Here is a 24,436-nt window from a genome sequence, read left to right on the forward strand (position 1 = left end):
TACTTCCCACACCGAGACTAGATGCAAATTGTTTTGGAGTTGTAAAGGTGCAAGGTTTTCTTGACATAATTAATGCCAAGTTCTGTTACATCATGACATAACCAGAAGGTAAACCAACGCGAATGTGCTTTATCTGCTTGTCCACTCTCAGGTTTTCATTCGACTTTTCATAAAGTTGAAGTTGACATTCTTATCCTTGTCTCATCCTTACAACCTTCTGAGATATCTGGAGACACGTGACTGCCGATGTAGGAATCTTGAGCAAAACACAAAATGCTGGGGACCCTTCTTCAGACTCTTCCCTCCCCAGATCATAAGTCAAAAGGTCTTAAGTGATAGGAGTTGAATTAGGCCATTCGGCCCATCAGGTCTACTGTGCCATTCAATCATGGCTGATATATCTCTCCCTCCTAACCCCATTCTCCTGCCTTCTCCCCATAACCTCTGACACTTGTGCTAATTAAAAATCTGTCTATCTCGGCCTTAAAAATAGACAATAGGTGCAGGAGTAGGCCATTCAGCCCTTTGAGCCAGCACCGCCATTTAATGTGATCATGGCAGATTATTCACAATCAGTACCCCGTTCCTGCCTTCTCCCCATACCCCCTGACTATCTTTAAGAGCTCTATCTAGCTCTCTCTTGAAAGCTTCCAGAGAATTGGCCTCCACTGCCTTCTGAGGCAGAGAATTCCACAGATTTACAACTCTCTGACTGAAAACGTTTTTCCTCATCTCTGTTCTAAATGGCCTACCCCTTATTCTTAAACTGTGGCCCCTGGTTCTGGACTCCCCCAACATTGGGAACATGTTTCCTGCCTCTAACGTGTCCAATCCCTTAATAATCTTATATCTTTCAATAAGATCCCCTCTCATCCTTCTAAATTCCAGCGTATACAAGCCTAGTCGCTCCAGTCTTTCAACATACGACAGTCCCGCCATTCTGGGAATTAACCTAGTGAATCTACGCTGCACTCCCTCAATAGCAAGAATATCCTTCCTCAAATTTGGAGACCAAAACTGCACACAGTACTCCAGGTGTGGTCTCACTAGGGCCCATTACAACTGTAGAAGGACCTCTTTGCTCCTATACTCAACTCCTCTTGACATAAAGGCCAACATCCCATTAGCTTTTTTCACTGCCTGCTGTACCTGCATGCTAACTTTAAGTGACTGATGAAGAAGGACACCCAGATCTCTTTGTACTTCCCCATTTCCTAGCTTGACACCATTCAGATAATAATCTGCCTTCCTGTTCTTGCCACCAAAGTGTATAACTTCACATTTATCCACATTAAACTGCATCTGCCATGCATCTGCCCACTCACACAACCTGTCCAAATCACCCTGCAAACTCATAGCATTCTCCTCACAGTTCACACTGCCACCCAGCTTTGTGTCATCTGCAAATTTGCAAATGTTACTTTTCATCCCTTCATCTAAGTCATTAATGTATATTGTAAATAGCTGTGGTCCCAGCACCGAGCCTTAGGGTACTCCACTAGTCACTGCCTGCCATTCTGAAAGGGACCCGTTAATCCCTACTCTTTGTTTCCTGTCTGCCAACCAATTTTCTATCCATTTCAGCACCCTACCCCCAATACCATGTGCTCTAATCTTGCCCACTAATCTCCTATGTGGGACCTTATCAAAGGTTTTCTGAAAGTCCAGGTACCCTACATCCACTGGCTCTCCCTTGTCCATTTTCCTAGTTACATCCTCAAAAAATTCCAGAAGATTAGTCAAGCATGATTTCCCCTTCGTAAATCCATGCTGACTCGGAACGATCCTGTTACTGCTCTCCAAATGTTCCTCAATTTCTTCTTTTATAATTGATTCCAGCATCTTCCCCACCACTGATGTTAGGCTAACTGGTCTATAATTTCCTGTTTTCTCTCTCCCCCCTTCCTTAAAAAGTGGGATAACATTAGTTACCCTCCAATCCACAGGAACTGATCCTGAATCAATAGAACATTCGAAAATGTTCACCAATGCGTCCACGATTTCTCGGGCTACTTCCTTAAGTACCCTGGGATGCAGACCATCAGGCCCTGGGGATTTATCAGCCTTTAGTCCCATCAGTCTACCCAACACCATTTCCTGCCTAATGTGAATTTCCTTCAGTTCTTCCGTCACCCTAGGACCTCTGTCCACTAGTACATCTGGGAGATTGTTGGAATCTTCCTTAGTGAAGACAGATCCAAACTACCTGTTCGACTCGTCTGCCATTTCCTTGTTCCCCATAATAAATTCACCTGCTTCTGTCTTCAAGGGATCCACATTTGTCTTAACTATTTTTTTCCTCTTCATGTACCTAAAGAAGCTTTTACTATCCTCCTTTATATTCTTGGCTAACTTACCTTCGTACCTCATCTTTTTTCCCCGTATTGTCTTTTTAGTTATCTTCTGTTGCTCTTTAAAAGAGTCCCAATCCTCTGACTTCCCGCTCATCTTTGCTATGTTATACTTCCTCTCCTTTATTTGTATACTGTCCTTGACTTCCCTTGTCAGCCACGGTTGCCTCTTACTCCCCTTAGAATCTTTCTTCCTCTTTAGAATGAACTGATCTTGCACCTTCTGTATTATTCCCAGAAATACCTGCCATTGTTGTTCCACCGTCCTCCCTGCTAGGGTATCTTTCCAGTCAACTCTGGCCAGCTCCTCTCTCATGCCTCCATAGTCCCCCTTGCTCAACTGCAATACTGACACTTCCGATGTTCCCTTGTGAAGTCCACATATATAGCATTGCAAGAAATCCTAAGAGAAAAATTAAAATCCTGTAACAGCTTTGAACTGTTGTGGCCATAGTCGAGTTGGGCTGAAGGCCCGTTTCCATTCTTTATGACTATCATGTCCCAGTGGTGAATGTGTGTTCAGACTCATTATGTAAACCTGCTGCATTCCTGTCACTTTAATGATTTTGAGGAGAATTGTCCATTTGCATCCTTAGAATAGTTGTAAAATATTTTTCTCCCTTGCGAGCTCAAACTGGAGTAAAAAGTAAAAATGAAAATGTTTAATTGCTGATGTGATTTGAACTCTGCATACTGTTGATCTTCGCACATGTTTGAGCCAGTGAAGTTGTTGAGACCTTGAATATGTTCATATTTTTATTTTCAGGAATCAAACGTGGTTTACTGCCTTGGATTCTGAAATTAAAATGTTCGCACCTCATTCTCATGCTTTCATCGACCTGAACAAAGACTTCACTGCAGGTAAATTCACAAAACATTCCAGATAAACTAAAAACAAATTTAATGTATGCATTTTCATTTTATGATACCGATTTTACTGCACATCCTCAATGATATAAGCACTATTGCTTTGCTTGAAATATGTTAAATATTTCAAGAATTCATCCTCCTGCAATCCCCAAGAGAAAGTATACACATTTATTATATTTGTTATAGTACAATTAGACTTTTTTATTAGGTTATGTAATGAAAACCTGTGGAAATCTCTAAATGTCATGCTTTTCAGCAGATAAAAGCACTTGTCTTTAATAACAATTAATTTTATCTCTCCTGTTCAAAATAACTGCGCAGAATATCATACCCAGAAACAAAGATCCTCGTTATGCATGTGCATCAACACATCTATATAATCAATTCAATTTATTTTCACATGAACAAACATGAAAACTTTCTCTTGGGGATTGCAGGACGGTGAATATTTAGATCACCATGGTTATTCTCTTTTCACGACCGTGAAAGACCAACCCCATATCAAAACTCTGACATTATAAGCACTGTGAAGGCAAGAAGGGCTGGTCGCTTTGGATGGGAAGAGAAGATTCTGGTCATTGCGTCCCTGACATAATTTAACTAGATTAGAAGAACCCATGTTAATTTGATGTTAAGGACGATTTGGAATTAGAATTGGGTAGAAGAATGTTTCATAGGCCAGCTTAAGTGCTGATCTGGGCAGCAGAACAGAGCGGTTGGAATATTGATCGCTACTTTTATTTTGTAAAAGCAGAATGGTGCATGATATTTAAAATCTCAGTTAATACAGACCATTTAGCATTGTTGTTTGTAATATTAGTTAGACAGATATGCAGTGTTGTAGCTACATTAATCGGTATTAAACTTAATGCCACCAAGTCATAATGTCATCTTCAACAGATTGATTATGTTTCCTGGTCAGTATCAATTGACATTCATGCAATCAATGTAGCATTTAATAATTAGGGTGTCATTGAGTGATTTCATGCTTTGATTTATTTGCCATTTAAATCATTATGCAGGGAAAATTTTGGAGTTATGTGAGGTATTCTACAGTTGGGTTTAAGTGTTTTATTGTCACAGAACCATAAAGTTATTTCTTGCTACAACGTTATAGGCCCATTAATGCAGCCACACGCAAATAGACTTACAATATTAGGAAAAGAGTAACTGATCAAGCTTCCTGTTGTTGATTGTAATCTAGTAATCTTCATCAGAATTTGGGTGAAGCTCACTTTGAGATATGTGCATGGCCACAATTTGCTTTTAAGGCTCTTGATTAAACAAATTTTCTAGAGCAACAATCAGTTACAATGGAAATATAAACTGGTAACAATCCCATCCAGAAGAGAAAGAAAAAAAATAGCAGAAAAGGGAGGAAAGATATTTTTGAAAAGAAACACAACCATAAACCAACTTCTGTTATCTACAGCAATGGTGTTTTCCCCTGTAGGGCAATTAGCACTGAATTATTAGTGATCTCCTTGACTTGTCTACTTTGACTTGTCTACTTTGACTTGTCTACTTTGACTTGTCTACTGTGACTTGCTTTCTTGAAACAAGGTCAGGTGAAATATGATTAGTTCTGCACCAATCAAATTAGCAGCCACAGCAAAATCATGGTAATTGCTTTGCATCTATTTTTGAACTACAATAAAAGTACAGTTTATTGTGGTTCATATTTACATGTGCCTTTCAAGTCAATATGAACAATAAATCTGATTGTGCTTCACATTGACCCATGATAGGCACAAAAATAGAAGCGGTATCATTCAGCAATCATTTTTTTCAAGAGACTTGAATTTATATTCGTAGCAGATGTTGTGTTTTCGCAGATGGTTTTAAAAGCATTTATTTTCCTGTCACCACATACTGCACAGCTTAATTTATTTTAGTGAGATTGAGGGCATGTCACTGTGCTTCAGTATGTTCATGGAATTAAGTATTATTGTTATTTAGATATTAGTACATATTTGGCTGCAGACAAAAAAATTAACATGAATGTAATTGGACTTAATGGACTTATCATTAGGTAATTTATGGAATATGTAGTTTGACTCCAAAATAAGGTTAGAAGACTTGACATTTTGCACAAAGCTGGAGTGCCTCCTTTGGTTTCCATGGAGGCTGTAACTGTAAGCAGTGCATGGATCTCACAACTGAAAATGTTATATGGTTTGATTTACTTTTGCAAGATCATCTTTCCACTTCCACATAAACACTTGCTACAGAAAAATGCAAAACTGTGATTGCAAGAGGCAGGATGGAAACAAGCTCTTTGCCCCCCCCCCCCCAGAGTCGATGATGACCATCGATCAATCACCCATTCACACTTGTTCAATGTTATCCCACTTTCAAATAGTGGTGCTGAACATTATCTAACAGAATAAGATATTTGACGGAAAGGTAAACGTTTTGACAAATTTGCTCAAATTCTGAGGATGTGACAGTGCGATTTGATGGAACGGAACCTGTAGATGTAGTATATTTAGATTTCCAAAAGGCATTTCACAGGGTGCAACATTCGAGGCAGGTGCATAACCTAAAAGCCCATGGTATTGAAGGAAATGTGTTGGAAGCATAAATTGAAAACTGGTTGTTACATAGAAAACTGAGTTGGAATGAATAGGACCTTTTCAGTTTGGAGGATGTAACTAGTGGACTACCCCAAGGATCAGTTCTTTGGTCTCAGTTGTTTACTATTTACCTTACTGACTTGGGGAGAGAACAAAATGTAGTTTCCAAGTTTGCTGATAATACAGAAATAGGTGGAATGGTGCATGGTAATGAGGACATTGTGATTCTGCAAAGGTTCGTGAAAACATGGCAAATGGAGATTAAAGTGAGAAAATGTGAGGTCTTGCACCATGGTAAGAGGAATCAAACGGTAGATTTTTAGCTAAACAGAGAGACTGCAAATAAAGGAGCTAAGTGTTCTTGTGCATCGATCACAAAACATTAGCAGTCAGGTTTAATAAATGTTTAAGATGACAAATCATAAGTGATAGGAGAAGAATGAGTCCATTCGGCCCATCAAGTCTACTCCGCCTTTCATTCCTGGCTGATCTATCTCTTCTTCCTAATCCCATTCTCCTGCCTTCAAATGGCATATAGGCCTCGATTGCAGAGGTTGGAATTTAGCAATAGGGAGGTTCTGTTATAGTAGTACTGGGTGTTGAGGAGGCCACACCTGGAATACTGTGCATCTTTGAATGCTTTAACTGAAAAAAAAATGATATAGAGGATTTGGAGGCATCATGAAAATGAGGCATCATGGTTTAGGTTGGTCTTTGCAGCTTCGAGAGTAAGGTTTGTATTATGTGGGGGGTAAGGGAAACTTTTTTAAAATCTCTTTCTTCAATGGAGATGTGACTTTTTTCCATATCATATCTCCGTTCGCGCTGCGGCCTAACATCGAGGGGTTGGCGGCCTCCCGCCTTGAGGCCTCCAGTCGCAGAGCCCGTGAACTTACCATCGTGGAGCTGGCTGACTTTCGGAGGATGTGATCGCGCTGTGATTGCTGCTGTTGTTAACTATTTGAAAAATAAAGGAGTTGAGAGTTATGGGGAACTAGTTCAGAAAAGGAGTCCAGCACAGTAGATCAGCCATGATCATATTGAAATGTTGGACAGTAATGGGGAGCCTGGAGATCGACTACTCTCTCAGGTTCTTGTCATCCACACAAAATGAGTTGTTCTGTCAAGTAAATTTAGATTCTCTGATTATCATTTTTTGTTTGTTGGTCATGCAAAATTTACAAATTATCTGAATAAGTAAACATGAAGTGTTAACTTAAAACATATTTGTTTATTGTTTATAGCTATTATCTATTTTGGGCAATGAGGGAAAAAAATGTGCATTGCACTTGAACCCTATTCATGAGTGCTGTATTTATGCTTGTTTATAGAAAGGCTTGGATTCATTTTCCTGTTTTTGCGAAGTAACGTGATGTTTATGTAGGTGCTGTGAAGATATTAACTGGTGTTACCAAAATATTTTGTACAACACTGTAAGGAGACCAACAAGGACATATTCAATAGCCATGGTTCTTTTAATGTAATAGATTGCATTAATAATGCAATAGATTGCTCAATAATGCTGTGAACTATCCCAGAATACTCATCTTGTTCTCTTTGCCACAATGCACCAATTCACATTTCACAATATTAAACTTGGCCCTTCTTCAAAGACTTATTCATTTGGAAGTTTTACTCTGCACCCCTACATTTATCATAATATGATATGTGTAAACACTTAATACAAGTAAAATAGGATTCCAGTATGGATTCATAGAGCCTACAATTTTCTGTTATCCTCCTGCCTAACAAAAATAAAGATACCAACCACTCTGTGTGAAAAACGTAATCCTCACATCCATCTGTCCATCCATCCCTTGTATGCTTGTGCCCCTGTTGATCTCACACGGTACATGATAACATGACAATTTTAGGCCCACCATTCTCCCGCAGTCTCAATAAATCAACTTTTGTTACTTTTTAAAAACAATTTACGAAATTAATAAATGCGCTCCCCCCCCCCCCCCCCCAGCGGGAGGACCGGCGCCCGTCCCGGCGTGCCCCGCGCCTGACCATCCTCCCGTAGTGCAGCGCGGCGGCAGAGGGTCCAACAAGATGGCCGTTGCCGCCGACCGCTGCAGGAGAGGTTTCAGGTCCACGGCTCGCTCTGGCCACAGCAGTGGCCTCATGGGGACGAGGTGAGTGGCTCCTTCTCCCCATCACTTTCCCCCATCGCCCACCCACGGTCCCGGGGAACACTCCCCACCCGGCAACGGGTCCACGGATCATCAGTTGGGGAGGGTTGCCGGGCCCGCAGGAGAGGTTTGCACCCAACGGGGGTTGCCGCGCCCGCAGGAGCGCCCACGGGAGAGATTTGGACCCAATGGGTCCACATCAGTCCAGTCCCTTTTAAAACTCCTCCCTCACACCTAAAACCTATACAGTCTAGTTTTAGACACTCTCCATAGAAAACAGACGCTGACCATCTACTCTGCAATGTAATTTTATGTACCTCTATCATGTTACCTTTCAGCCTTCTTCACTCTGGGAAAACAGAGCTTGCCTAACAAATCTCTTGATAACTCAGGCCCTCCAGTGCAGGAAACATCTTTATGATTCTTTTCTGCCTCCTCCAGTTTAGACAATAGGTGCAGGAGTAGGCCATTCGGCCCTTCGAGCCTGCGCCATCATTCACTGTGATGGCTGATCATCCACAATCAGTACCCTGTTCTTGCCATCTCCCCATATCCCTTGACTGTGCTATCTTCAAGACCTCTATCTAACTCTCTCTTGAAATAATGTCCTTCCTGGAATGTGGTGATTAGAGCTGACATCCTCCCAAGCTATTTGTTATCTCATCAAAAAATTCAACGAGTTTTATTGTCAAATGCGAATTTTATCTAAACATAATTTGCCTTTAACAAATTCATTCTGGTTCTCCTTTATCAACTCTCCCTGTGATAGGAAAGATACCATTAAGCTGGAAAGTTTACTAAATCCAAAACTTCTTTAATATTAACTTTTGTTCGATGTTGACAAAGATGCTATAATGATTGCTGTGAAATCTAAGAAGCAAATTATCTGGTTTGAAAGGTTACCAGAAAAGTGAACTGTTTGTGTATTTCTAAAATTGTCTTGTCACTCGAAGCAGGCAACAGCATTTCTTTTCCTGGAACTCATTCCCTGGAGGGTGTTAGAAGCATCAGTTCTTGAGGAAAATTTTTGACATGCATATGTAATCTTTCTTACTATCTCAGCAATTAACATCTCAAATTTTATCTCTCCCTTAAACACAGAGCCATTAAATAATGTTTCCTTTCACTTCTCCTCATTTTAATATCTTGCAGAGAAGGTAGGAAAATCATCTATCAACTTCACTGGCACAATCAATCTTGTGATCACGAGATAGCGATTGATCTTGTCACCAAGTAACAAGCATGTTAAGGAAACTGTCCCAGCTGAGATTTAACTAATGTCATTCCAGATTGACAGTTTGAATGATAGAAAGCCAAAGGCTTTCTAATACAGCTATCTGGAAATTGTAATGTAGACGTTTCCTTATTCTGTCAATCAATCCAAAAGGGGGGAAAAAAAACTTGAAATTATCTGGTATTGAACTAGCAATGGACCAGCCAAACTATTAGCTTAATGTACTGTTTCCATGTATCTTGCTACCTGAGTTTTTGGAAATTGGAGCCTTAAGCAAAATATAACTCTTCCTGCTCAACTTGTGTGATTTATCAAGATAATTATACCCAGCTAATACATTTAAGCATGCGCAAAGTGAATAATAAAAGTCAAAATTCACTGTAAGATAATCAAAGTCTGAGTCTTTTTTAACCATCAGTTTAATTCTTGAACTTGTTCTTTTGAATACATTGGTTATTATTAAATACAGCCCACTTGTATATTTATCATGAATTAATACAAATTGTCTTGAAATAATTATTCTTCTAAATATTCTTTTCAAGTGTCAGTAGTAGCGAGTCTACCCTGTTAGCCCAAAGATCGGGGAGTTCAAGCACAACTCTAGCAATCGTAAACCCAATTAAAATTCTCTGCAATTTCTATGCAACCACACGATCCAGCGTTTAAATTATTAAGCCTGGCACTTGTCAACCCTTTCGGATATACCGCTCTTCCCAAAAAAAAAGGAATGCAAAATTAAGCCCACAAACATTGTCATAAAAACATACTAGCTGGTCATAATTTCTTAACTGTTGATGGAATTGACTCCCAAACTAGCTTAAAACATGTGAGTAGCATGTGCCAAAAATCATTAATTGGCTGTAAGACGTTTGCTATAAGTTAAAGTGTAGGGGAGTTGCTATATTAATGTCTGCTTACCAGCATTGTTGCAAAATGTTATGCTTATAATACCACAGAAAGAGACCAGTCAGCCCATTAAGTAATGCCGACGACCTGGAATCAAATCTATTGGTCAAACTTCCCCTACTTATTACCCTGTATGCCTGCAACTCACAAATGCCCAACTTTCCTCTTTGCTTCCTTCGCATTTATTATGGTATCATTTATAATTGATATAATGTAGTGACTTGCATTCTTTACATAGCAAGTTTGTATGTTTATGTATGCATGGTTCGTGTTTGAATAATTGGTTAAAATTTTTTGTCTAAACGTATTTATATTTTATTCCAGACTTGTTTCTTACCACCGTGGATGCTAATGGTATTCGTTTTGAGATATGGGAAAACAAGGTATTCTATAATATTATTGACTTTCTTAGTAAGTGAACTTGTTGAGCATTGGAATAAATGGTGATGTTAAGTGGATGGATCTTGGGCATATTAATGGACTGTGCTTTGTTTCTACTTGTATAGATGCATCATCTATTTGATCGTCTTTTATGACCCTGGAAAAGAAAAATTTCATTACCTTATACCACATACATTTCTCCATGAGCACACCATTTGTGAAGTTGGCATGTATTTTGTGGAATTGATAATGGCATACATTCTAATGATGTAAATATTGTCAGCGATCCACGCTCATCCAACAAAATGCAGAGGGAGCAATTGAATTGAGATTAAATGGTCTATCATAAAAGCAGGCTTTGCTGAGTGGATTCCACTGCCTGTGCCCACTGTTTGCATCTTTCATTGCCTGGAATTAACTGGTCAGGTTCTGTATGGCTGGAACTATCCTAGAGCCAATTGGTGTGGCCCTATGTAGTGGCCAGGCCTTAATTAATTTAATTGGATCGTGTAGATAGACCAGAACAAGCTCCGTACACAAAGAACTTCTAGAGAACCTTTTGGCAAAAAAATACCATATTGCCATAATTAAACAAAAAGCAAACACCATAATTTAACATAATTTGCATTATTTCTTTCATAAAGCCATTCAAATAAAAGGACCCAAAGTGTTGGAGTAACTCAGCAGGTCAGACAGCATCTCTGGAGTCATGGCTAAGTGACGTTTCGGTTAGGGACCCTTCTTCAGACTGAAGAAGGTTCCAATGTGGAACTGGAGTTTGAGTAGCATTGGAGCACCCAGGGAATCCCACGGTGTCCTTTAACACTTTACAACCCTTTGATTTGGAAAATTGAACCAAAATTTAACCTGTGATGAAGAAACTAACGTTTTGCAAAGTTTGTGATCGTCTGTACTAAGCTGAATAATCCGCTGAATGAGACTTGAATCCACTGGTTTATGACAAAGCTGTTACCGCAAGGTTTTTTTTTTTAGTTATAGGTACCAAACTAATTAAGCAGTTAAATTAATTAAGAAATGTTATAATTTAGGAGAAATAATGAGCTGAACAATAAAATAGCACATTAGCTGCACCTTGATAAGTTTTGATTCAAGATTGTCTCAAGAAGCGTTTTCTTTCATAATTGTTTGAAAATTTGTCATCAACAGGATGGAAATTTCTCCAAATCCCTTGATCCATATGCCATGGAAAAACCTCCAAATGCCAAGAAAATTGGACAATCCACGTTTGCGGATTTTGGTATGATTTGATTTCTTAATTTGCTTTTTGTTTTTTTTAAATAAATGATTACAACACATGCTTATTGAGTCTTGCATACAGAAAAATGAAACTGTTAACTTTGCAGATAAAATTATGATTTGCATTTTGCTGTCACAAGATGTAATTGGAATAAATGTTGCCCTTTCCTACTGCTCTTTTTGTCCAATGTGGCGTAGCGTTAGAGTTGCTGCCGTACAGTGCCTGACACCATGGTTTGATCCTGACCACGGGTGCTGTCTGTACAGAGTATGTACAGTGCCCTCTATAATGTTTGGGACAAAGACCCATCATTTGTTTATTTGCATCTGAACTCCACAATTTGAGATTTGTATTAGTAAAAATCACATGTGGTTAAAGTGCACATTGTCAGATTTTAATTATGGGCCATTTTTATACATTTTGGTTTCACTATGTAGAAATTACAGCAGTGTTTATAAACAGTCCCCCCATTTCTGGGCACCACAATGTTTGGGACACAGCAATGTCATGTAAATGAAAGTAGTCGTGTTTAGTATTTTATTGCATATCCTTTGCATGCAATGACTGCTTGAAGACTGCAATTCATGGACATCACCAGTTGCTAGGTGCCTTTTCTGGTGATGCTCTGCCAGGCCTGTTTTGCAGCCATCATTAGCTTATGCTTGTTTTGGGGGCTAGTCCCCTTCAGTTTTTTCTTCAGCATATAAAAGGCATGCTCAATTGGGTTCAGATCAGGTGATTGACTTGGCCACTCGAGAACTGACCATTTTTTAGCTTTGAAAAACTCCTTTGTTGCTTCCGCAGTATGTTTGGGATCATTGTCTTGCTGTAGAATGAATCGCCGGCCAATGAGTTTTGAGGCATTTGTTTGAACTTGAGCGGAGAGAATGTGTCTATACCAGAATTCGTTATGGTACTACCATCAGCAGTTGTATCATAAATGAAGATAAGTGATCCAGTACCTTGAGCAGCCAAACATGCCCAGGCCATAACACCCCCACCACCATGTTTCACAGATGAGGTGGTATGCTTTGGATCTTGGGCAGTTCCTTCTCTCCTCCATACTTTGTTCTTGCCATCACTCTGATATAAGTTAATCTTCGTCTCATCTGTCCACAAGACCTTTTTTCCAGAACTGTGGTTGCTCTTTTAAGTACTTCTTGGCAAACTGTAACCTGGCCATCTTATTTTTGCGGCCAACCAGTGGTTTGCATCTTGCAGTGTAGCCTCTGTATTTCTGTTCATGGAGTCTTCTGCGGACAGTGGTCATTGACAAATCCACACCTGACTCCTGAAGAGTGTTTCTGATCTGTCGGACAGGTGTTTGGGGATTTTTCTTTATTATAGAGAGAATTCTTCTGTCATCAGCTGTGGAGGTCGTCCTTGGCCTGCCAGTCCCTTTGTGATTAGTCAGCTCACCAGTGCTCTCTTTCGTCTTAATGATGTTCCTAACAGTTGATTTTGGTAAACCTAAGGTTTGGCTGATGTCTCTAACAGTTTTATTCTTGTTTCTCAGTCTCATAATGGCTTTTTTGACTTTCATTGGCACAACTTTGGTCCTCGTGTTGATAAACAGCAATAAAAGTTTCCAAAGTTGATGGAAAGACTGGAGGAAAGACTAGGTGCTGAGAGCTCTCTTATACCTGCATTAAGGAGGCAATTAAACACGCCTGTGCAATTACAAACACATGTGAAGCCATGTGTCCCAAACATTATGGTGCCTTGAAATGGGGGGACTAAATATAAACACAGCTGTAATTTCTACATGGTGAAACCAAAATGTATAAAAATACCCTTTAATAAAATCTGACAATGTGCACTTTAATCACATGTGATTTTTCTTTCTCTGACAAATCTCAAATTGTGGAACATGGACGCAAATAAATAAATGATGGGTCTTTCTCCCAAACATTATCGAGGGCACTGTAGGTTTCCCCTGTGACCGCCTGGGTTTTCTCCGGGTGTTCCAGTTTCCTCCCACACTCCAAAATTGTATGGGTTTGTAGGTTCATTGGCTTCTGTAAAATTGTAAATTGTCCCTAGTGTGCAGGATAGTGCTAGTGTACTAGATTGCGGGTCGGTGAGGACTCGGTGGAACAAAGGGCTTTTTTCATCGCTTTATCTCTAAAGTCTAATTACCTCCACTGAGCCATAGCAAAATCTTATATCCTTTTTGATCATGCAAAATAAATGGTGAAATTACTCCTTGTTTATCTCAGTACGTATGTAGATTGTGTGACATGGTATAAAATATTTATATGGGTCTGGTAGCATGGTGAATAGTTGGGCGAGTAATCCATAGACAAAAGTTTCATTAGCCAAAAAAATTAATTTAGTTTATTAAAAATCTGAAATTTTAAAGAAACATATAATGATGGCTATCTTGCTGCACTGATGCTATATTAAAGAAGAAAATCTACCACCTGTACCTGGGCTGGATTAAAAGACACTTGGACAGGAAAGGTTTCGAAGGATGTGAGCCAAACCCAAGCAATAAGGCAAGCTTAAATGGGGCATCTTGGTCGGCATGGAATCGTTGAACTGAAGGGCTGTGACTCCATGACTCAAAACTCAAATCCATATCCTTGACTCCAATCTGCACTTTGAAACAGTCTACAAATCAACTCAGTACAAGGAAAATTAATACTGACCTTGCCAGTAAAGGCTACGTTTTGTGACCGAGTAATAACATACAGAATTCTAATTGAGACAGCAAATTAGATATTTTCCACTTGTAAGTGCCCTTTAACTTAGCTCCATATTCTTTATAGTATACCCAGAATCTCATTACCTAAACCCGCTGTTACAGAATCTGCCGTGCCTTTAGGTGATTCTCTTTCCAATGAATAGTCGTGTTCTATAATGTCAGGTCCCTTGTATTTTCCTCCACAAGAGTCATGATGATTATTATGCTGAGTTTATTTAAAATGTAAGTGGTAATTTTATAGTTACAGTATGTATAGATGTAATCCAATGACTTAACAAATTTGGGATTAAAAATGTATCTTCTGGAAATTAAAAAATGGCCTTCAGTCATCTGGGAAGCTACCACTGAGGATCTAGCACATAGAAAGCACAAAATGATGTAGTAGTGCATGGAAAGGAACAATCATAAGGCCATAAGACATAGGAGCAGGTTAGGACTGTCAGCCCATCAAGGGGTGGCAAAGTGGTAGAGTTGCTGCCTTACAGTGCCAGAGACCCAGGTTCGATCCTGACTACAGGTGCTGTCTTAATGCAGTTTGTTTGTTCTCCCTGTGACCACATAGGTTTTCTCCGGGTTCTCCGGCTGTTTATCCCACACCCCAAAGATGTACACATTTTTAGGTTGATTGGCTTCACTAGTATTATAAATTGTCCCTAGTCTGCAGACTGCAATCATTCCGGGATCATTCTCGTAAACCTCCTCTGGACCCTCTCCATCGCCAACACATCCCTCCTCAGATATGTGGCCAATAATAGTCAATAGTCGTTTATTTGTCACATACACATAAATGTGTAGTGAAATGAAACATTACCCGCAGTTCAACAATAAGACCAATAAGAATAATCAATAAAAATGCAATAACACACACAATCATAAACTAACACCAAACAAAAAGAAGCATCCATCACAGTGAGTCTCCTCCAGTCCCTCCTCACTGTGATGGAAGGCCAGAATGTCTTTTCTCTTCCCCTGCCGTCTTCTCCTGCGGTCAGGCTGTTGTAGTTGCCACTTCAGGGCCGTCGGGGCTCCCGACATTGAAGACTGCTCACAATACTCCAAATGCGGTCTGACCCTTGCCTTATAAGGCCTCAGCATTTGGGTCATTGATCTGATTTATTTTGAAAGTAAGTCCAATGTCATTTTGAGATGTCGAGGGAGTATACCTGCGAATTGACGACTGAATGCGATTTGCCTGTTTTGGACTCCTCCTGTTATATTTGGTATCCTCAGCTCTCATTTTGCTATTCTAAGATGTGCTCACATTCTTGGGCAAGCAGATAAGTATTATGTAGAAAGGGGAGTTTGGGATTAGTCGGAGACTGGCTGTGCTTTTTGGCTCAATTTCTGCTGCTTTAAGTGCTATGGTTGATTGTTAAAATTTGCACTATAACTTTTCGAATCCAAGAAAAGATTTCATCGACAGGGTTATTTTGTTCACAAATTTCTTGAGTAGAATGGAGCACTAGGGGTGCGAAAAAACAAAAGGATTTGCAGATACCCGCAACCGCAAGCCGAGGATAAAAAAAGGAATGACGTGAACATTTCAGTTGCGCATAGAACAGCACATTCAATTACTTTTCTTTACAATGAAGCCAGATTGCCTTCTGTTGTACTAACTGAGTCCATCACTAAATTGCACATTTCATTGCTTCAAACTCTGAAGACCACTTTCAAAAAGTGAGAAAAGCAACATTGGTCAATTTATGGTGCATACCTCTTTCAAGCAGATTACAATGTGCTCTCGCCTGAGCAAATAAGTTATCCCTGAGCCAGATTGTTTATACTGTCATCCACAATATGGTCATAGGTGCCAAATATCTTCATGTGAATGAGAGATTTGTAGATATGGACCAGTGATTACGCATTGGAGAAATCTGCCAAGGAACTGAGTGAGAAAGTTGCCAAGATTAGCATGGAATGGAATGGAATACATTATTGTCACATGTGACAAGGCACAGTGAAATTCTTTGTTTGCATACTCAATGTATACAAATAGCAGCCACCTACGGTGCAGACAAAGTTTGATGCATGTTTTATGGGAAGGGCAGACAGAGAGGAAGATGGGGCAATTGAGTGTTTTCTCTTGCAGAGGTGTCTGAATGTGCATTTCATGGAATGCCAAGAGAAAGGCAGAAGAGATCTGGGCTCTTGGCTCTCCTTCACCTGTATGGCAGACTGCACCCATTTAGCTTTGCTGCCCCATATCATGACCACCATCATAAATAAAAATGCGTCTGCTATTTGACGACACCCAGCCAACGATGCAAGCTGTGCCTAGTTTCTTAATTGATATTTTTGCACTTCATCTGTCATCAATACACACCAGACTTTCAACACATTGTGAACAAGCAGGCTGATGCTTGGAAACAAAGTGAATCTGCAACAAATTGCTTATGATGCCTGGAAGAATCTCATAAATTATATAAAAGAATGATGTAATGGGTAATAACAGCCACCATATGCCGCAAGTTAAATGATCAATCCAGGAAGGCATTGATAGAAGATGGGCACAAAATGCTGGAGTAGCTCAGCCGGACAGACAGCATCCCTGGATAGAAGGAATGGGTAGAATGTCACCCATTCCTTCTCTCCAGACATGCTGCCTGTCCCTCTGAGTTACTCCAGCATCTTGTGTCTATCTTCAGTTTAAACCAGCATCTGCAGTTCCTTCCTACAGTAGCCATTGATAGAATTGTTTTTTTTAAATGTAAACAGTTTTTTTGCTAATTTATCTGGAAAGAAATTCTGCCAAAAGTACAAGTATTGAATTTTCCAATTTCAGATAATGTTCATCTGTGTGTTTTCCCCAATCCTTCCCTTTCCATTCCACCTCTGATCGTCCCATTTCTGCACTCCCTTTTGTCCGTACCAAAGTGTTCATCTTTCCACGACTTACAAATTGCATCTCAATATCCCAATAGCAAAATACTGCAATTGTGGAAATCCAAGAAAAAGACAAAAATTGCTGAAATATCCAACAAAATTTGGTTGCTGGAAATACGTAGACTCTAACTTCATGGCAAAGAGCATAGCATCGCAAACAACAGTGCTAAACTAAATCTTTCAAGCAATGCAGAGTGAAATGTTGCAATCAGAATAATTTTTGGAAGGTTTTGCAAACATTCTGCAGTCCAAAGTTTTGATTCTCTTCTGTGGAGTTGTTAACCTGCTGTGAAACAGCAAGATACGGATGAAGACTTGTGACTGCTTTTATGCTTTGCTGAGAGATTCTGATACAAAAAAGATCGTATATAGATACAAAAAGCAGTACAGATTTGACATTAAATAGATGCATATGTGTTTTTATTGTCTGGTGATAAGCTTTCTGCTTCACTGTCTTATTTAGGCCATTTCAGCATGACCTTTTTTTTGTGCTAATTATTGGTCCCACTGAAACAGTCTCTGTTCATCTGCAATTCTTCTCCCTGGGGCTTTATTTGCATTTAATTAGGAAACCTAATTTCCTGGGAACTGACTTGACACAACTGCATACTGAATTGTTTGCCCACAATTCTAGACAGTAAATCGCTTTGGAACTCACAGTGAACTGAATGACCGAGTAAACAAACAAGCTCATCTGAAAAATGATCAGAAATGAATGCACTAAAAATACAAGGTGGCCTTGTACACAATAAAGGGCACAGATTCCTGTAAAACGGATTTTATTAAGAATAATCTAAAATTTTCAGAAGGTTGAATGTTCAGACTGAAGTGATTGTAAACTGCATTCATAATCATTGACATGTACCAGACCTTTTGGTCTTCAGTCGTGGCCATGGAGACTTTCAGTTCAATCCAAGCATGTTTACTTGTTGAGATAGAACTCTAAATTAACTGTTCAGCTTGAATACCACTTGAGGCTAGCCTGGTACTGCAAAGTAACACTTCGTAGTATTGTTCTGGTATGTATAAAAAATCAACTTTTTTAAAACATTTGCAGCCTGATAGAAGCATATAAAATTATGAGGCATAGATAGTGGATGGCAATGTCAAAGACGAGAGGGTACAGTTTTCAGGTGAGGGGCAAAGTTGTTGGTCCCTGGAACAAGCTGCCAGGAGTGATGATGGAGGCAGATATGATAGTGGTATTTAAGATGCTTTCAGATAGGCATATGGATATGCTGGAATAGAGGGATATGGATCACAGGCAGAGGCGATTAGTTTCACCTGGCATCATGTTCGGCACTGACATTGTGGGCCAGAGGGCCTGTTTCACTGTTGTATTCCTGAGACCCCAGAACATGGCGATAAGTCATCTTCTCAAATGGCCACAATCCTTCTGGTGAAAGTCCTGCCTGGTGAAACATCGCTGGGAAGCGAATTCCTGAATTTAAATGCAACTAGACCAAGTGGACCCGTTGGGCCCAAGCCTCTCCTGCATTGGTGCAGCACCCTCTCCTCTCCCCCTCCCCCCCCCTTCCCCTTCCCCTCACCTCCCCCCCCCTCCCCTTATCCTCCCCCTCACTCCCTCCACCCCCCCCTCCTCCCTAGGAGATAGATTTAAACTTTAAAATGTGAATAACTTTAAAAATAAAACACCGATTTCAATGTAACTTCCATTAGCACCAAAGGTGAGTAAGGTGGGCCTAAAATTGTTACGCTATCGTGTACCGTTTTGCCTGCAGTTCAGGAACAAACAAACAAACAAACAAATGAAAGTTTTAGTAAATAGATAATAATAATGAAGGAGCAACAATATATTTCCATGTTAGGATGATGTGCAGGTGGTGGTATTCGCATACACCTGTGGCCCTTATCTTTGATGCTGGAGGTTGTGGGATTGTGAGGTCCTACAATTACAGCCTCGGCGAGTGACTGTAGTGCATTCATTGCATAAATGCTTCATTGTACCTGCTTCTCTTCATACTTGTGCAGATGACAATAAACTTAACTTGCCAGTTATTTCTTAATTCTGCATTGTTCTTTTTGAATCCCCTTTTGGTTTTCATATTAAGCACTCATATAATTTATCATCTTCATCGAATATTTGTTTTATCACTTTCCCTGCTTCATCAAAACCTTCTAATGCTTAGACTTTACTACTCTTCTTAATACTCTTCTTGGCAGCATTGTAAGCTTCTTTTAATCTAATGCTATATTTAATCTATTTAGTAAGCCATGGTGGGATCAATTTAGTGGTGTTTTAATTTTTAATTCTCCATTCTCCATCACAATATTGAAGCTCTTCACATATATGAAAGCCTTAAAATCTCATGGAAGAAGTTGACAAATGACAGGTTGAGGAGGAAAGGGTTGTTTTTTTTTAAAACAGGGCTTTTGGGGGGTGAAATATCTAGAAAAATTCCTCTACAATCATATTTTGTGATTTTAAACTAGTCTGCCACATGTGACAGTAATCACCTTTTTTGTTTTAGGAGATTAAGCCCACCTAACCAGAAGCAGTTGCAATGCACTGCAGAAGGGACTTGGTAAACTGGTATCTGTCACACATCCCAATGATCATTCCTGAGGTTCCTTATTCCTTCTTTGAAGTTAATCATTTTCCAATGCCTAAACTAGTTCTTGCATTGCATAACGTAAATGTGCATATGTATTCTGAAGATATATGTATGAAGGTATATGTTGTCTGAAGAAGGGTTTCAACCCGAAACGTCACATATTCCTTACTTCTGTGATGTTGTCTGACCCACTGAGTTACTCCAGCTTTTTGTGTCTACTTGTATTTATAATGCTGCCTCATCATGAACACTTAGCCATTTTGTTTGTATTAATATACCATTTCTTTTCTAAAAATCATTTCCAAGCACGTCAGTAAGTTGAAGGTTTATTTCTCTCTCAGATGGAGATGGTCGGCAGGAACATTTGCTACCGGTGTGCATGGACGACAGTTGCCATGAGAGTGCCATTTATCGGACAGTGCCAGGTTTTGATAAGGTACGCCCCCATACATCCATGACTGGTATTAATTTCAAACTGTAGCACTATATTTTTCCTCTTAAGACAGTACATATGGCACAGAATGACTCCCTGAGTACTTTAGACAGTCGGAATCTTTTTCCCAGGGTGGAAATGTACAACACTAGAGGCATAACTATAAGATGAGAGGGGGAAGGTTTAATGGAGATGTGCTGAGCAAGGTTTTTACGCAGTAGTGAGGGCCTGGAATGCTTTGTCAAGGAAGGTGTTGGAGGCAGATACGATAATGGTGTTGAACAGGCTTTTAGATAGGGCGTGGAAGGGCAGTGAATAGAGGGATACGGATCCTGTACAGGCAGATAAGATAAATTTAACTTGGCATCATGCTAGGCACAAACATTGTCGGCCGAAGGGCCTGTTTCTGTGTTCTTGTGGCCTATTTTCTAATTGAGAGAGCATTTGTTGGCTAAGCTGGAGATCTACGGGGTAGAGCAGTTTGTGTGTTGTGCAAAATGTGGTGATCGCTTTTGTAAAAATTATAGTTATATGTTCGCAGGATCTTAGTCGTGATCAATAGTTTCACCGTCATTACAATTGCAAAATATAGACCACCATGGCAAGAATTTGAACAGCTTCATCGAGTCTCATCCGCGTTAGCAAGAAACCCTGACGAAAAGGACAAAATCAGAAGAGGTTGAAAGAAAACTAAAATCCCTAAATTATTTGGTTATCACAAAACAAGTTATCTACTTTTTAGTTATCTACTTTTTATTTCTTGACAGGATAAAGAATTAGAGTTTCTGGGGGTGGGGGGGGGGGAGAGAATTGCATCATGAGTGGACTTGGGGATGGTAGATATTTACAATTTGAGAGGAATTTTCATTCTCTGATGTATTGATCTGCTGAACATTGCAATCTCAATGTGATTGCTTCCCATATCTGCAGCAGATATCACAACCTAATTTGTTGGCTTCAATACTTTTCAATTTGTATGTCCATGTCACAATAAATGATGTCTTGCAGATGCTGTAAATCAGATACAGGTATAAAAAGTTGGAAATACTAAGAAGGTCAGTCAATATCTGAGGAGACTGTAAGGCAGAACCTTTTCAGGGAATGGCATTTCATCAGAAGAAGGAAAAGCCAGAAATAAAACAAGTTTAACATTGTCAAGAGAACACGAGGGAAGATCTTTGGGTAATCTGGCACAATTGACCCTGCATGAAGCTATTTGCACTTTACCTTGTTTCTTTTTTTTTCTCCTCCCTTTTTGTTTTTTTGTTTTCGCCGTGTTTTATTTATTTTATAGCATCGATATGGAAGTGGCATTTTTAATCTTGTTGTACTTGTACATTGACAATAAAGATATATTGTATTGTATTGTTGTATTGTAATTGGGCAATTACTAGTCAGAAATTCTCTTGGTTGGAGTTCTTGGATTTTCCAGGTAAAGCAGTCCACAATTGCAAACTATTGATAACCTGGTTTACTTACAGGGTTTTAGTGTACATTTGTACTCAAGTTATGTTCAGAAAATGGACTATTTTGCTGCGAAATATTGGCACCTTCAGTATTGTAAAGCCTTTTTCAGAACCTGGTTAACCACAAGTAAATACTGAGAAGTTTAAAGTATTGATGTATAATTTCTCTAACTATGTGATTCAGCAACAAGCTCCAATATAAAGTTTGAAAGCAGCGCATGGGGCCATTATACAACTGATGCAGACAGACAAGTAAAGTTATCTGAAGTTGGAGACCTTAATGTAAAAAATAAAAGTACTAGTGGAACTCAGCAGATCAAGTGCCAAATATGGAACAAATTGATAAACGACATTTTGGTTCGGAAACCTTCTTCATACTGATGTCGAATTTCAACCATATTCCAGATGGTTGGAACTTGCCCAGCCAGTAGATAAGGTGCTATTCCTTAAACATGTGCTGGGCGTCATTGTAATAGTACAGGAGATCACAAATCAACAGTGAGTGTGACAGAGAATTAAGATGAAAGGCAAAGGGAAGCTCAAGGCTGACCCTCTGAACTGAACACAGACCTTCTGCAAAGTGTTCGACCTATTTGATTTCTCCACTGTAGAAGGGATCAGATTGTGAATACCAAACGTGATTGGAAGTGCAAGTGAATCACTGTTTCATTTGGAAAAACTATTTGTTTTGGTCCCTGAATGGTGGGAAGAGAAGAGGTGAAAGGACAAGTGTTAAAAGAGAAAATGCTGTAAGAAGGAGGGTCATGGGTGGACACAGAACAGTAGACCAGGGAGATGGTCTGTTGAATGCAGAAATCTCTGATATGGAAGATGAGGACCAGGGGGATTCTTTCCTTGTTCTGTGCTGAAGGAGCTGGATTGAGAGCAGAGATACGGGAAATGGAAAAGATGTGTTCATGGACTTTGTTAACAATGGTAATGGAGAAACCATGGTTCAGGGAGAAGGAAGACATTTCAGAAGCACCTGCACAGAAAGTGTCATCATTGAAGCAGAGATGGGGGAATATGAAAAAGGGAATAGAGTGCTTACAGACAGCAGGGTGTGACAGAGCAGTTGTGTTAGCTATGGGAGTAGGTATATTTGTGTAGACAGGCATTTGTGAAATAATTCCAATTGATGTATGACAACAGATTTGAAATATGATACGGGTTCATTTATGTTTGATCTCGATGGTCTGGCTAAAAATTCTTATGTTTCACATTAACAGTGGACACCGATTTTATCTAATCTGAAGAATGGTGACACTATTTGGGGATTTGCTTCACAAGAGCCATCAGATTGGTTGCCCCATCCATTTCCGATCTCCATTCATTTAGGGGACTATAATATGGATGGGTTTCCTGACGCGTTGGCCATACTGAAGAACACCTCGGGCAGGTAGGCTGATATTTCTTTTAAACAACCTTTATTGAGGGTGGTTGAAAGCTCTCTAAATCATTCTCAAGTTATTTTTAAAGGTGCAGTGCATGTATAGGTGCTCCTCAACTTACAATGGGGTTACGTTCCGAGAAACCCATTATAAACCGGAAATATCGTAAGTCAAAATGCATTTAATACACCTGATCACGTGGCCTGAAGCGAGCTGCGGCTCGCTAGGGGTCGCTGCCTTTTGAAATATCGTAAGTCGAAACATCGTAAGGCGGGGAGCATCTATACAGACATCATGCACATCATAAAATGTTTATGTCAGAAAATCAATGCATAACAGAGAGATTACTCTCTATAAATGCTTCAAAGTAACTTGATAAGTTTAACTCCTTTTTAATACATGGCATTTCTGGATATTTATTCGCATGTTGTCGTCATTCTGTGATCACGCTTGTCTCTTTGTGCAAACAGCAATGCTCTAACCTCTTATGTGGTGTGCAAATCTCAATAGTTACCCGTGGAGAAGACAGCTTGTCTTGACTTATTACTGTTCTTTCTCGTATTTCCTTCACTTGTATTAAAGAGGTTGGCAGAAGAATATATGGAAGAATATATGGATAGGGAAACCTGTTCCCAGTCAGGGATTGGTGAAGGGTATCTTTCAGCTTTTTGATTTGTCTTATGTCGAGAATCTGATGTTGTTTCATTCTTTCATGGGGTGCAAAAGTCATCCTTTATCACCCTCGATCTGAGTGCCTTGCCGGGCCTTTTCTTAAGAACCAGATTGTCACATATAGATAAGAATGGGAAGGATGCCGCATTTCCTTTCCTGAAATGATGGTTTGTTGTTTTTACGGTCATTGCTGCTGATTCTAGTTTTGTTTCCTTTTCATTTTATCAATTGAATTTAAATTCCCCAGCAGCGACATGAAATAGAAGTCTGCAATCATTTAAGGTAGACACAAAATGCTGGAGTAACTCAGCGGGTCAGGCAGCATCTCAGGAGAGAAGGAATGGGTGACGTTTCTGGTCAAGACCCTTCTTCAGTCTGAAAAAGGGTCTCGACCCGAAACGTCGCCCATTCCTTCGCTCCTGAGATGCTGCCTGACCCGCTGAGTTACTCCAGCATTTTGTGCCTACCTTCGATTTAAACCAGCATCTGCAGTTTTTTTTCCTACACATCCTCTGCAATCATTTATCTAGATGGCTGGATACCCTGCTACTGTACAGATTGGGGAGAAGTTTCATTAAGTGTTGACTTAATTCAATA

At 39.7% G+C, this 24,436-nt stretch overlaps 1 protein-coding gene across 1 annotated transcript in view; it reads left to right on the top strand.

The window, feature by feature from the left end:
* itfg1 (integrin alpha FG-GAP repeat containing 1) overlaps positions 1-24,436 on the top strand; it is a 92,699-nt gene that overhangs the window by 9,902 nt on the left and 58,361 nt on the right. Inside the window, 5 exon segments of the mRNA XM_078400432.1 lie at positions 3,118-3,212; positions 10,397-10,455; positions 11,621-11,711; positions 20,219-20,313; positions 23,006-23,175. Of these exon segments, the coding sequence (XP_078256558.1) occupies positions 3,118-3,212; positions 10,397-10,455; positions 11,621-11,711; positions 20,219-20,313; positions 23,006-23,175 (510 nt within the window).

Source organism: Rhinoraja longicauda, chromosome 6 (assembly GCF_053455715.1).
Source record: "Rhinoraja longicauda isolate Sanriku21f chromosome 6, sRhiLon1.1, whole genome shotgun sequence".
In the NCBI taxonomy this organism is placed as follows: domain Eukaryota; kingdom Metazoa; phylum Chordata; class Chondrichthyes; order Rajiformes; family Arhynchobatidae; genus Rhinoraja; species Rhinoraja longicauda.